The sequence below is a fragment of the Numenius arquata genome, chromosome 8 (assembly GCF_964106895.1).
Source record: "Numenius arquata chromosome 8, bNumArq3.hap1.1, whole genome shotgun sequence".
Taxonomy (NCBI): Eukaryota; Metazoa; Chordata; class Aves; order Charadriiformes; family Scolopacidae; genus Numenius; species Numenius arquata.
Genome location: NC_133583.1, coordinates 54,766,960 through 54,782,595, shown reverse-complemented (window position 1 = coordinate 54,782,595; position 15,636 = coordinate 54,766,960). Strand labels below are relative to the sequence as shown.

Sequence of the window (15,636 nt, the reverse complement as noted above, 5' to 3'; positions counted from 1 at the left end):
ATTATTCTTAGATGCACCTGCAAAGACTTTATGGAAGCAGATGTGTGCGCCACTTATATTTAAGTGCTGATTTTAGAAATATAGTTCCTTTTATTCCAATAATTTCTCTAATCTTCAAAATGCATTTAACTATAACAAAAAGAGCTTACCCTAAGCATATTAGCATGCTCAGTCAACCTTCGCATTCACTACTACTTCTAAGTCCAGTTCTCTTAAAAGCCTTCCCAGACATTAATTTCAGTAGTCCTCTCGCTCTGCCAGCTGCAAGATCCACCTTCTCCCTGGATACTTCCCAGAGGATCAGTTCCTCACTTCCTTCTGCAGTGGAGATCTGCAGAAGTCTTCCTGAAACTCTTTGACATCTTACGGCCTGGGCATTTCACCGCGCTTCAGGCAAGAAGCTGAAGGGGTCTGACCAGGTCTTCCTGAAACTATAGGAGGAATGTGCAGAACTTACCCAAAGGGGGCTTCAGCCACCCTGCTGGGGTTAATGATATGTTTGTGAACGTTTTATGGCATCTGTCAGAAAGGGAGGTCCTCTCTTTTGAAAGACTATTTTTAAAAGACTGAATTTACCCATTTCTTCTGAAAAACCCAAACTGCAATCCACAATTTCGTCTGCTTATTATTTCTCCTTCAGGTGGAGCATTAGTTATGTATTTGAGAGCATGCCTTTTGCAGACACGGAATTAGAGACTTAAGCTCTTTATTTACTGTATCTGGAAGCCCTGGTAAGCCAAGACTTGTACAGTATTTCACATTTCGTTTTTCTGAGCCACAGCTTAGGATCAGGTGGCAGTTAAGTCACTTAAGGTTATTTAAATGCATCTAAAATGTTGCTTAATAATTCAGAACCAGTTTGCTCTGTTTAGAGTATTAAGATTTTTTAAATCCTTTTAATTAACCAATTTCAACAGCAGTTTAAATAAACAGAAACAAAAAATCTGTCTCCCTTGAAAGGGCAGAAAATAAATTTAACTCAAATTGCATGTCAATTTAAATTAGGTATGATCAGGATTTCAGTAAATTTAGGGCCAGGCAGTTCTTAACGTTATATGGGTGGTGGTATAGAGTAAGGTATTCCTCCAAACCCAAATGTGATCATTCGCTCCTGGAAGGAGTAATCCTCTTTGCCCACAGTGGTGAAAACAACGCCACGGGACAGTAAGTTTAGCTGCAGCACTCGGCACGCGTACTCATCCGAGCAGGGAACTGTCCTCTGATGTTCTTGGCGATAACGTTAGAGCATGATCCCTATATTGCTATGCCAGGTAGTTTGGCAATTTTTTATATCAGTTCTAGAAGCCATCCTTTGTAAGGATTATTCTTCATTTCACCCAGTGCAAATGACTTCCTTCAAATAACCTACATTTAAACGCATTAGGTGGTGTCTAAACTCTTTAAATGGGAGAGTTCTATGTCCAGGACCATCTCTGGCTTTTAACATTCTTTCCCCTAATCATCATCTTGATAGAAGGATGGAAGAAAGATGTTATCCTAAGAAAGGATCCATGCAGTGCCATGGTTATACCCAGTAGCACTTTTAGTAACTTCGCATAAATCAGGAACGTGGCTTGAATATCTGTCTTATGGAAAAGGAGGGTTTCAGATTAATTAAATACTTTTCTCATATGTTAAAAAAATTTGACAATGTTTTTGTAATTTCAGGGAAAATGTAACATGTGATCCATGTAATTTTCCAGTTTATCAGTTACTGATATTTATATTTCCTGCTACATAAAGTAGTATTATCATCTGTTCTAAGGAACATAATTTAAAATTTTTCAGGTCAGGTGATAGCATGCCTTTATCAGCTCTGATCTAGTTTACACAAGGCCACAACCACCTACAAACGTAGACGTCCCTCCTTTTGTCATTTACAACTGTCCTTAGGTCAATAGTACCTGCCCTTGTCTTACCTCTCTTTTCAGGATACGTTGTTATTTTATTTATTCAAGCAGTTATGTTTAGTTTGGTTAAGACACTGAGAAGTTGCTTAAGCAAATTGGCCATGCCAGCCTAGCATATTCCCATGCCTCTTTGAGAAGTGTGATTTCTGATCTTTCTTCCTGATGGCTTGTAACAGCAGATGGACTGGACTGATGAACCTTGAGCGCGAGAGGAACGGACCACGTACTGTTGCAGCCAGAAGGCTGAAGCATTTGCAACCCCTGGGTTTTATTGCTTTTAACGTGATTGTTGCTCACAAAGAATAGTATCACGTTATTTCAGTCAGCACCTACAAAGGGTGATATTCTTGCCCCGCTCAATGGCAGTATTTTAGAGAACATTGAGGAGATTTTGCTTCTTGAAATGTAATGTTTACTTATGTGGATATACAATTTCCATATAGGCAGTCAAAAATTCTGTCAGTGTTACAAAAGGATTTTTCATAATGTTTTCTTCCAAGAAAGACAGACGTGATCTGTCTTTTCAGACCTGGTGACTTTGCATAAGTAACTGTGATATCTGAAGAGAAAGATTAAAGCCCTTCGTGTATCAAGTGACTGAAAGGAGATGGCAGGACTGTCTTCCTCGTCTCGTAGATGTAAGCGTATTCTAAAAAGAAATAGAATTACATTCCGTAGGTCAATATAGTTCCTGATCTCTTCCAACGGCTCTATTTGAATACGGGGAATGTTTAATCGATTTCAGGAAATAGGTGTGCATTTCAGATGAGCTCTTTTTACTTGAGACTGGCTAAAGTAAGCAAGCATTCACCACAACCCTGAATGCCCCGCGCGGCGTGTGAACTCTCAGCTGAGTCATCCTCATTAGTTAACCCAATGACTAATGCCAACCACGTGATTAATATATTCCACCCAAGCACATCCCTCTGACCAAAAGTGTTCTTTTATTCAGCACTGCCCCATTTTACAAAACATTTATTTCAGGGGAGGCGCGTTATTGTTCAGGGGAAGATGCCTTAGTTAAGCTGCGGAGCTTTGCTGTTGCGTATGGCGTTATCCAGCGTAAACTGGGGCTTAAGATATTTTGAACGCTTTCCCCAGAATTTATGCTTAATGCCAATTTTGTGGAGTTTTTTTTCCCCTCGTAGAAAGAAAATGTAATGATAAAATACCAATAAAGAGCCTTTGTAATAGTATGATACTAAGAATGCTGTGTCTGGTTACCAGAAAATTTAATGATCTCCTGCTGTTTTGGTAATTGCATAAGTAATACATCAGACTAAATCACCAAAGCAGTCTTAGGCGCGCTTTTTATTCTATTTACCTATCTACCAATCACAATGTTATACTGTAGATATCATTGTGGTATCTGAACATCTTAATCCTTTGAATTTGTGATAAAAATCCTTTGGGATTGTTTTTCCATGCAGTTATAATTAAGTGCACATGAATCCAGTCCTGGGTCATTCTCCTGTGAGTGACTGTTCCCATCCACTCCCCTTGGGGATGTATGCGAAGTTCTTGCAGCTCACTTGGAGCACTAAATGTACTTGTATCTTTTCAAACTTCCAGAAGATGTGGCTGTTTCCTTCCTTTCAGCCCTTCATCGATACCCACAGTAAAAGCTGTAGTATTTCTGGGAACATTAACTCTCTTCTCTGTAGCTAGCACACTTTAACATAATTAAATACGTGAGTAATTGTTAGTTTGATATAAGCACTCTGGCAGCAGTGCCCACAAGTAATGGACCGGTTTGCTCCTTGGCACAGCAGAAAGGATGCTTAACATACAGATGCTCTGATCTGTAAATGCCAGTACTTAAACCTTTTCTCTACTCAGCAAGAAAACAGAAAGTAAATAGTGTGAAGGAGCAGGAGATGGAGCTCTTCTGCCCACGGGTCCTTTGTCAGGGAAAGACACCTTCCAGGGTATTTCGTCGGCTACTCTTTTCCCAAGAAACCACACAAAGAATTCCTGAATAGATCAAAGGGAGGAAAGCGGAAAATCTGAGGAGAACTTTACAGCACCATCCTCTTCCCTCAGAATCTGAAGTCCTCAGGGTTGTTGGCTCGGTGGAGACCAGCACCATTTTGTCCAGTACCTGCAGAGAACTCCTCCGACTAACGCTAACTTCAGCTTCGTGCTGTCAGTGTATAAGGCAGCTTGTGTAGTGTATAAGGCAACTTGTGTAATACTTGATGGCCACCGGTACCACATCAACAAAAGTCATATTTTTGAAAGAGACTCTAATTAATTGAAATACTGTTGTTTTCACTTCTCCTGCCAAAATTAAAGAGTGTATTTGTTGTTTTGTCATTGAAAATGAGCTGTTTGAAAGGCTAGAGGAAGATGCAGCCTTTTTGCAATGATTTTTCAGCGAGATTAATTCTTATAAATACGAAACAGATATTCAGTCATGTTAGTAACTGGATGTATTTTGGCTGTATTTTGGGGGAGTACTGACCACTAAACAAAATTTCTGATCTTGGGCTAAAAAGAAGCACAGAACTACCTCAGAGCTACCCGAGTGGAACTGCTGTACGCAGCGTTTCCTAATGTCTTTTACTGGAAGATAGATAAACTCTATTTATATATTTCTTCTACAACCCACTGTTAAGAAGTCATAGGATTTGGTTAAAAATCTGGTATTTTTTTAAACATAATGAACACCTGGGATTTGGTGCAAGAATTATTAGTGTTTATGGTTTTTTTAAGCTTTATTCCACAAATATAAGGTATTTCTCCCAATTCAAAAAAAAAAAAAAATCAAATTTTCGTGTAGAATCATGAATTCATAATGTTGGACTTTTACAAAGCACCAGATAATTCAGGCATCACTATATAAATATAGCAACTCTGGGTTTGGGCTTATCCTTACTACGTACTGTCCTGCCATTATGTTCCATATTTTATACAACAGAGGAGAACACAGTTGCTATCTTAATTTGCTGTCTAAAAAGCCAAGTAACACAAGTCAGGTTTATAAGCCTTCAGTGATTAAAATCTATGCAGCAGATTCTTTTCTGATATAAATTAAGTTAAGTCAATGAAAATTTACAGCATGTACAGATTGGTGGCATCTTGGGTATCTCAGAGCTATGCACGGCTTTTCTACGTAGAGGGTATAACATCACGATTCTCTGGTTTATCAACATGTTCCTTTGCTTAGTAAATATATTCTTAGAACATGCTTAATCTCAAATATTGATTTGAGAAAATCTCTTCAGAGAAATAAGAGAGTAAGAGCATGAGATATCTGCATTAAAGTTTTGTGCTTAGCACGAGAGTAGAAGTCTTTTACTATGACATATTTTTCCTTATTTGTGATGGCTTTCTTCAATTCACATGTAAATTATCTCCAAGTTTATTCAAGTAAACCAGATTTAATTGCATATATTTCTATAAAGTGGCCCTGCTTTTGTTTGTTGCTCAAGTTGAGCATATTATCTGTATAACCCGTAGATATTTCATCCACTGTATTTGTTTGTGTGTCATTCTGAAAATATAGTTTTTTAAACAGATCTGGTACTTTACCAGGTGTGCCTTTAAGTAATTTCTATTGCATTTATACTTTAGGAGGATTAGGAAAGAGAGTAAAAGAATTCTTTGTCTGTTAGATTCATTAAATGTATTCATGCGTGTGTAAGTGGTATAGAGGCTGTGCTGCTCGGGAATCAGATCCTTGTCCGAGGGTGTAGAGAAAGGTGAAGGGTGTGATATTTACTGCTTGTGTAAGTGTCATAATAATTGTGTATTCGATTCTTTACTTTTAAATGACCTTCCTGGGCATTAAGCCTTTTTTTTTTTTTTTTTTTTTTGGTATTTATCTTTTCCCTGCAGAGTTAGGGAGGGTAAGGAACCACACCTTTGAAATGGTAAAAGTACAGCTGTTAAGGATGTGAATGTGTAATAGAACAGACAGGTCAGCAAAAGTGAAGATAGAAATAATACAAACATTGTTGTAGAACGAAAAAGGCTTTGCTACAAAAATGTATTAAAATGTTGTTTAAACTAGTCTTAATTTTCATTATCGGGTCATTAAAAAACCCAAGGAATTTATTCAGAATAAAGTGTAAGTAGCTGCTATGTTCTTACAGGAGAATTACAAGAGTTAACATTACTGTATTTTGCATCTTAAATCATTCAATCTTCAAACCAACTAGCTAGTGCTTAGTGGAAATAATTACCACAGAATTCATTTAAACAAATATCTGTTAAAATAATAAATTTCCTGTGCACCAAATAAACATCAGTTACGTAATGAAGCTCTTTACAGTAAAAGATGAGTCTTAGCTCCAGTGCACCAAAGCGTAAGGTCCTGTGAAAGTGTATCCAGAGTTGGAAGAAAAGTACTGTCTTACCAGCTTAAACCTGTTCCAGTGAAAGTGAGACATTTCGTAGCTCGATGATGAGATCTCCCACCGATAGAAATAAGGTCCTGTGACCACCTTATGGTCACGGAGGCAGAAAGCCTTCCCTGAAGAGGGGAGGGTTAAAGTTTGCAGAGAAGATAATTTGCCTGAAGATGAAAACTCCCAGGGCAGCATCTGCTTTGGCTTTGGGACACCCCGAATGCACACGCACGTGTTATTCTACAGCATTTGGTGAGCCTCAACAGCAGTAATTTTGCTGTCACTTGAGTTATACTCTCATTATACCTGAACATTGTGTCCTTCCTCTGGCACCCTCCTCACTCTCTAAATTTGGAACAGCTTAGAGCCTCTTTTGAAGGGATTTTAGTTTACATTTCATTATAAAGTACTTACCTTAGCAAAACCACAAAATATATTTTAAAAATACATTCGCCTCATCAGCTGGTATCACCACGTGACGTGCGGGCGGACTGTTAGAATGCATGTGACTGGTAGAAAGTCAGATATTGTAGGACTTGAAAATAGAGAGGAAAAACTGTGCTTTCAGCATTTGTTCAGGCCTCTAACAAATGCTGAATGGTTGATTTGTTGAATTTTGCAACCTTAATCACAAAGGCATTGATTTCACCACGAGGGTACCTGTGTGATCTCACCGAGTTCAACAGGATCAGATCCGATTCAGTATATAAACACACGCGTAAATGATTTCCTATGTAATTGCCAACAATATACAAAAATATTTAAATAATGAAGGTGTGTGGGGTTTGGACAATGTAACTTACATAATGTGCAGTGCTGTTCTGAAGAGAGCGCCGTGCAGTGACATCAAGGCAAAGGACTGGCAGCGCTGAAGTGGACTCCAGAATTTATCCTAATGGTAATGAAACAAGGTGCACAGATTTAGATAGGAAGGTAGTTTAATACTTTTGCATTGTGAAATAATAATCTACATAAATCTATTTAAGTGAATAAAATTCATTAAAACACTACATTGGACACGCTTTTGCGGGCTACAGCTCTTCCAAAGTCCTTTGATCTCTATTATACAACGTTCTTTGGTTTCTAATTCTGTTTTAAAATCCTGTAAGTTACAAAGCATCTTAGGTCTTATATTTCATACATTTACAAGAGAAACCATTTCTTTTGGTAGGAGATCTGTTCTCTAATAAGGCTTCTATTCTTCGTAGTAAACAACATATTTACAAACCACAAATAACAAAGTAGAAGCTGCAGAAGGGTTATGGTGTGATAATTAAGTACAATGGCGACCCATATGAACAGAAAATGCCAAGGAGCTAAAACAAAGCAACAACAGCTTTGTTTGTTGACAGATGCAGGAGCCATATTGTTAGTTAATTGGGTAATGGTGTAAACATTTGCAAACTCTGCTGTCCCTGGGTGAATTCAGCAGCACACGGAAATTATGGTGAAAAGCTGTGCAGTCCTTGTGCTGCAGGTACTCCTCAGTGCTTTTCCCTGGCCTTCTAAGTGGGAAGGCACTGAGGAAGGGACATCACGCCTTGTTGTTATTTAAGGGGCTTGAAGTTCACAAAGTTTGGGGTTTTGACCAGGATGTGTATCTTGAATTACACTCCAGTGAATAACAGGTTTCCATATGGTTGCAGCCTGGAAGACTCTGCTCGTTGCTGAGGCTTTGCTTTTCAGATTTGTTTGGGTTTGGTTTTTTTTTCCAAATGTAGCAGAGACTTGTCCTGTCTTTCCCAGCTCTTCTTGCAAAAAGAGGTTGCAGGGTTGGGAAAAAAAAAAAAAAGAGATCTAATTAGATACTGGCTTCAACTGAAAAGAAAGAAAATTGCCTCTCAGGTGCACAATACCTCGTGTGCTGTGAATTGCAGAGACCCCCCTTTACCGCGCTTTCTGTGCCTGTGCGCGACAGTGGACTGTAACAGAATACCAAAATATTAAAAAATGCAACAAGATACTTAATTAGCATACTTCTGTAATCACGAACTTAAATGCACTACTTTGGCTGTTTTTTACATAACAGGTTTACTTTCTAAGATAATAACCTTTCAATAATTTAAGCAGCATCTGTGCAGGAATGCATAATTGGGCTGTAGATAATAGGAGTCTAAAATTGAGTCTGGTTTTTATAAATTATTTTTCTCTTCAGAGAAATAGCTCTGAAGAGCTATTTTAGCAATAGCTCACCATGGTACATGAAGTTTAGGAAAATACATTCCTGCTTTGGGAATCAAAATAATGCATCTGTTTGGGTTTTTTTTTAAAAATTCTGTTATTCTTTTTTTAGTTCTGTTGCAGTCAGAGGTGAAATTACATTGATTTCAATGGACTTAGGAAGTGACAAGCTTTTAATATTTGTTTAAATAATGATTTTTCTGTAATTATCCAGTAAAACAATGGAAATACAAATATATTTTAAGTTTGCCTGATTTAGCTGGGCAGTGAAAGAAAGAGGAGCAATACTGGTTTTGTTAATTGGTAGCAGCATTAATAAGTTATACTTTTAAGAACCAAATATATTAAGCATTTCTTATATTAATTCATAGTATTTGGTATGCTTGACAATGTTTTCAAAAAATAATTTTAGAAAGCGGTGGTACGATATGATCATAGATCAAACAAGTTTAACTTTGGAAAAAAAAATGTGTATCAGTATGTATTTGCATTTATGCCTATAGCATAAGACTAATAATCTATTATTCACAAGCAAACTGCTGATACCGGGTATGTTCACGCAGCAGAAGAAAATAAAAGAGTTACCAGGGAATATAAGTTTAAAAAATGGAAGTGAAATATTTCAGAAAATGGTAAGATCAAAAGAAATAATGTTCATCTTTCTCTACGAAGCTTTGCAGTCGTCCTCTGAAGGATGTCACAGTGTTGCCATGTAAGCCTGAATGTCTGAAGGACACTAGGACCCTTGTCTTCTTGACTTTGTCTATATAAATGATTATATTATTTAATATTTACAATTAAATTTTATTTTCATAGAAGAGATTTATCCTATAGACAGCAATCTAGCTTCTGAACAGAATCCTCAGCACAGTTTCCTGCTGACTATAAACTCAGAATTACTTGTGTGCCTTAAGGGAAAGTCGGTGATGGGATGATGTTGAGCAGCTTGCAGCGTTTGGTGCCGAGATCCAAATGCTGAAGAATTTTGGCAAAAATGGTGCAGATAGTGCAATTTGGAAAACAGTGATACAGGCACTGCATTTAACTTTCACTGGAGTTCTCCTGTATGCCCACCTGCACAAGCGATGGCCTAAATACCTTTACAAATCCAATGAGGAGTCAGGGTTCCAGGGAACAATCCTATCATGTACACAAACGTACACACAGAAGTGTCTACATAAATGATATACGACACATAGTACTTATAATGCATATATATACACACATGCTTAATAAGTATGCACTTCAGTAGCTGGGTTGAAATGCAGTTTCACCATATGGTGAGCTGATTTAGCATCTTGCTCCCAGTGAAAGGAGGAGGGTCCTGCTTCCTCCCTTCTACTTCCTGCTCAGTGCTTTTGCTGCTTACCTTGCGCTGGATTTGGTCTGGACTGGATTTACGTGTTCACCAGTTAAACCCGCTAGCGTGAAAGAAAAATAACCAAACAAATAAAAGTGGACCATTTTCTCCCAGCCTAGCTTTGTCCAGGTGGCTGATAAGCATCAAAAAGAGTGAAGGTTAGGTGCTTCACCGTGTGACTTTGAGCAAGAGTAGGAAAATAAAGGCAGAATAAGTTTTCTCTTTCCATGGAGAGATCACGTTGGGTCATTTGATTGAAATTTTAGGATACTTAACTGGGACTACAGTTTTATTTTTCATCTTAACTCATGTGTTCTAGTAATCCTTCCAAAAGTTCTTAACTTTGACAAAACCAGATACATTCACACATTGGTTTATGGTAGAAAACCAGACCTTCTTGGAATTAGTCGTGGATTCTGTTTATTATTATTCTGTTTATTGTTATTACAAAATAATAATAACAACACACAAAATACAATATATATTTCTTAATCTGCATCCTGAGAATTCATGCTCACAACTTCAGCTATCACTGACAGAGGGACTCAAAAATCTCCCCAGTGAAAATCTGCCCTGCGACAATAAACAGTTCAAAAATGTCTACTTACATGTATCTTCCTGTTCTTATCTTTACAGGTGACCCAGCTGGATCCAAATAAAACATTACTGGAGGTAAAACTGTATCCTCAAGAAACCCTTTTCCTAGAGGCAAAAGAATAGATCAAACAAGATTGTAGGACTAATCATCCTTTGACAAGCCAGAGGCACAGCATCGAAAGGAAGACTTCTATCAAGGCCACCTTGTACTATCATCCAACTCAATTCAATGTCACATCTTTGCCTCTTGCAAGAATCCTGAAAAATTGAAAACAAAAAACGTAGCTACTTAAAGTTTCACATACATGAGTATATGTTTCCAACCTCATTTAAATAAGCAGAGGATAAAATTCTGCTATGAACACTGAACATTATGACTCTGTTGCTCACTTATCATCCAGCTTTTGTTATAATTAATGCACTGTTAAAATGTGAGTGATTGTTAAGTAGAATTTTTACTCCTCAAATGCCCCTTTTTCACCAAGAAATCTTGGACGTTTCTGCCTGTACTTTTGACACTAGAATGCTGTATATTTGATATCTCGCTGAGCCAGTGCTCTCATATATATGCATTTTATTTCTGTGTTTGAATTTCTACTTTGTCAACTAATTTAAAAAGGCAGAAAAAATTAATGGGACATTCTCAGCCATGGAAATTTAACAGTATTATAGTAGGAAGCATATAATTTTTGTTAGTACTTTCTGACTTCTTTGATAAGATGTAAGGTTTTGTTTGAAGAATATAGTTTGACATTTATGCAAGATATTTATTTACTGGTTCTGCTTTGGGTCTCAGTTCTGATTCAGTTTAGGAAGTATTTTCCATTACATTGCAGTGCGTGAAACTGCTTATTGCATGATGTGAATATTTAAATAACATTAGAAATGGCCAGTACCAGAAACCTGGTATCTTGCCAACACTTTCAGGAATCAGCTGATATTGAATATCAGCTGCTAAAAACCTTTCAAATACCAGATACAAAAGTTCTTTACTTTTCATTGTGAAAGAAAGGGCAGTTCCCATTTTAGCAGCTTTCCTCCACTCTGGCACTTGTTTGTATCCTATTACTCTGCTGTTTTAAAGCACCTTGTTTGTTTCATCAAACAATGAGTATCTTAAGAGGTGGTGTAATAAGAAATCTGCCTTATTATTGCACACTTTGGACAATTTAACAATAGATTACTGATCCCGTCTCAAATTAAAGAAATCCTAGTTCTCTTGTCTGAAATGTATGCACCAACTACCTGCTACCTGATGTGGAAAAAAAAATGGTACTTTAAATTTCTCAACCATAGAGTGAGCATACTGAGTCCAAGACCATAACGTACAATTGATGCCAAACCTGCATCAAAACTGGTTTGGTTAATCTTTTTTTTTTTTTCTTTTCTTTGGTTTTGGTGGTTTTTTTTTTTAATCTCTGGTTTTACAGGATAGTGCACAATGGCACTGCAGAATCGTCATCTGCTAATCAAATTTTTTTTTTTTTTTTTAAAGCCTGGCACATTGTTTTCCACATCTGTTTATATGTAATTCATAGTGTTTATCGTAGCAAAATGAGTTCTGATTTGAAGATTTTATACTAAGCAGAAACCAACTGCACACATCTTTTAGTCTTTTTTTTTTCTTTGGAAGGATGGTGATATAAAATTAAATGTATGCCTATTATTAGGGTGTTAGTGAAGCTGATATATTGTTACCTTTACCAAAAATGCAAATTTCTGAGCGGGGAAAGCCTTATTCTACCTTTTGTAATTCTGTAATTAGTGATCACTTTTAGAAGTGAAGTATCTATGACAAACAAAAGGTTTCGGAAGTGTAAGCAAATTCTAATCATTTGCAGTTCACAAATAAAAGGATTCATAGCCAACAGAAAGATAAATGTATGTGTAATGGAAAGCTGAATGCAGACACTTCATTCTGAACTTTTGTTTTCTTACCAAAAAAAAAAAAAAATCCACTATGTTTATTAAATAAGAAATTAGCATAGGTTGCAAATTGGGGTGATGATGTTTCTACAAACAATCACAGTAACACATACAGCAGGATTTTAAAGTGATGCATATCTTTTTTTTTTTCAGATTAGCTCTTCCTTCTAAGCTGACTATTGAGGAAAGGAATTGCTGAAATACTGCTACACAAAGCAAAGCGACCTTTCAGCTAACTTGTTTATATTAATCTGTTCTGATTAACTTTTGTTTGATCTCATCAGGCTGTTTTTTCTCACTCAACTTTATTTCTGTATTTTGACTATATATTCTTTACTTTGATACTAGTTTCATAAAGTTATTAAATGTGGCTTGAATATTTGTTGAACTTGTTGAAGTCAGTGCTCCCAGGGTTTGTTTGGCCTTTTTTTTTTTCTAAACTCTTTTTTTTTTCCCCTCATTTTGTTCATATTGCAAAATACACTGTCATTATCGAAATGTTCTAGTGATGATTAACTGGAAGTGTTCAAAGTGGTGGCATCACTGCCCTCTGATATAAAGATATCAAGACCAGTATATAGGGATCATTCTGCCACAACTTGTTTAAACAAGTGTATCACTCTTTAAATAAAACATGATTTTGGTCCTTAAATACTTTGGGCCTGATTTCAAGAAGCAACACTCTAGAGTCACCTTTCCAAATTACACCCTCAATGCAAACCAATCCCTGTGTGGAAACATTAATATTCTATGCCATCATTTTCTGTTCTCCTAAACCATGGTATTCACTTCACATGCTCTGCTGACGCAGTTAATCCTCTCGTCACTCTGCAGACTAATTGTGTAATTCAGTATTACCCTAAAACTTTAACACTGTTGCTACAGAGCACATCCCCGATTCTACCTTTTTATCTTCAGGTTCTTCACATTAATGGATTATCGTTAACATGATTAATGCATTAGTTTTAAGTCTTGAGGAATTACTGTTTAATGAACGAAATCCTGTACGATGTGTCAGCTTTCACTGTTGGCCTTCAGAGTGTTGTGGTGAAGGTGGGGTGCGCTCTGGCTTTTGAAGAAACTTTCCTGCCTATTGATATTGGTGTTTGAAATCATTATTAGAGAAGATGCAGAACACAAGTGTTTGCTCTGTATTCTCTGCATACGCACTCTTAAAAACTTAGTGAGAGTGCTGAGGGTGTTTCTAACAGAGCTATGTTGGGGGTTTTGTTTATTCTTTTTAATGTAGCAGAAAAGGACTTTGGCTTTCGTAAATTGTACCTACTCAGTGACATTAGAAACTTAAAATAAATTTTCAATTACAGTAATATTTCTACTAAAAAGTTATATGATTTCACTCTTCCGTATGTGGGGAAAAACAAAACAAAATCGCCATGACCTAGATTCGCAGAAGGATTGAAGCACTTTTTTGTCCAAGCCTCGCGTCCAGACTCCCCAAACAATGCACAGGAAGATTTAGGTGCCTTAAAATGGGGTCCACAACAAGCAAAAAAAAAACATTTAAGTAGGTCTCCAAACAAAGCAAAGCAGAAACCCCACAGAATACGTGTGAGGAGTCGCTACCAGGCAGAACCAGGAACTGGTCAGAGCGATCAGTAGGAAATGCGAGAGCTGAAGATGTCTTGTGTGTCACTGGAGCTAAGGCTTCCTACTCTCTGCTGGCCCAGGGTGCCTCCTTCCACCCGGGCTTCACAGCACTGAGACTGTACATCAAGGTAAGCACCACCTCTAACATTTGACAAAGCACAGGATGGTTTTTTTTTTAATTTCGAAACAGTGATGGTGGCCTTCTCCTAGGTCTCCTCTGCAGTTTTCACTGAATTTTACTTTATGCTGAAGTTTTCCTATATTGTGAGTGATACGGGCTGAAAGGAAACAAGCCCCTTCCTCAGACCTTTCAGAAGACGACCTTAACACCACTATAGTACAGGCTGCTCTTACTGTGTGTACTCACTCTCTGCTGTCAAAGCCATTCGACTGCCAGAGCACGGAGCTCTTTAAGCTCGCTGAGGGGGGACCATGCAAGCAGGAGCGTCGGTCTTCGGGCCAGCACATGGGACACTTGCCTGGGATGAGCCATCCAGCCCTTTCCAGTGAGTATTCATTGCAGTCATTGGTCTTTTCAGACAAACGCCCTAGGAAGAGAGACTGAATATCGATTCAGAAATTACTATATATATTGCACACAGCGTGAGCCACTGTTTGCTACCCGAAACCATTTCCTCACAGATGACAGAGATGAAGGAGTACCAAATTTAGCACTAAAACTTGTCAGGATCCAGACAGTTTTATACTCACTTAATCTGGTATAGATCTGCAGTTGCTGCCAGAAGAGCCACCTCTGCCCTCCCATCTTGCCCTGGCACTAAGCAAACTAATCTAGTTAAAAACAAACTCATTTTTTTCCCTGGAGTGGTTTTCAGACGGCTCCAGCTTGCCGAGTGGCTGTATGTACACCAGCACTGACAAAAAGCAGAAGGTGGAACGTGCAGGGGGTGAGAAACTGAAGATGAGAGGGAGAGGAAGGCAGGGCTGCTCCTTCTGGCAGCAGGGCTGGTTTCTGGGGCATTATATCAATCACGATTCTCGAAATATTTTTTTGACCACTTTGTTATTACCTTTAAATTTTACATTTACTTTTGAATTTCAAGCAAATTAAACAAGCGATATTAAACAAGTTTGGCTCTCTGAAGTTTCCCTAAGTTTTGTGAAAGCTGGCAGCCCAGAATTCAAGAAATAGGAAGCCAGACCAGAGGCGAGTGTGCGCAGTGAGGGCAAGGCTCGCTCTAGCTCTAACTCTTCCCAGTCACCTGAGCGAGCAGCCCGAGTACCCTACCTGCAGGGAAAAGGTTTCAACGGGATTTAATGTCTCATTAGATACCAGAGAATTCGCTCCTCAGTCAGGGCTTTTCTCTGTGGATTCTTTTATGTGTAATAAAGGCGGAAGTCACAGTGCAGCCTTAATATAATTCAATTAAAATGTCACTTAACTGCTGGTTATAGAAGTAGGCTTCATTAGTTCCTGGGCTCACAGGACTACTGGTTAACACGATCGTTATTTTGTACTTACTACCAATGAGTTTCATTTACTATTTTCCCAACTCCATGTTGTGACAGTCTTCCACAGTTCATCGCTATTCACTTTCGATCCAGTCATCTTGAATGTTTGTATCGTTCATTAATATCATCCCCTCGGTACCGTGTGAGTACCTTGAATAACACGGGTTCCCACACGGATCCTGGGGGACGTTGCTGGTATCCTTTCTCGCTGTGAAAACTGTTGCTTACT

The 15,636-nt window shown here is 37.9% G+C and overlaps 1 protein-coding gene across 1 annotated transcript in view; it reads left to right on the top strand.

Moving 5' to 3' along the window:
• The window catches only part of FAF1 (Fas associated factor 1), a 170,766-nt gene extending 158,055 nt beyond the window's left edge, over positions 1 to 12,711 (top strand). The window contains exon 19 of the mRNA XM_074152657.1: positions 10,440 to 12,711. Within this exon, the coding sequence (XP_074008758.1) occupies positions 10,440 to 10,523 (84 nt within the window). The 3' untranslated portion in view covers positions 10,524 to 12,711. The remainder of the gene's footprint in view (positions 1 to 10,439) is intronic.
• The last annotated feature ends 2,925 nt before the right edge of the window (positions 12,712 to 15,636 follow it).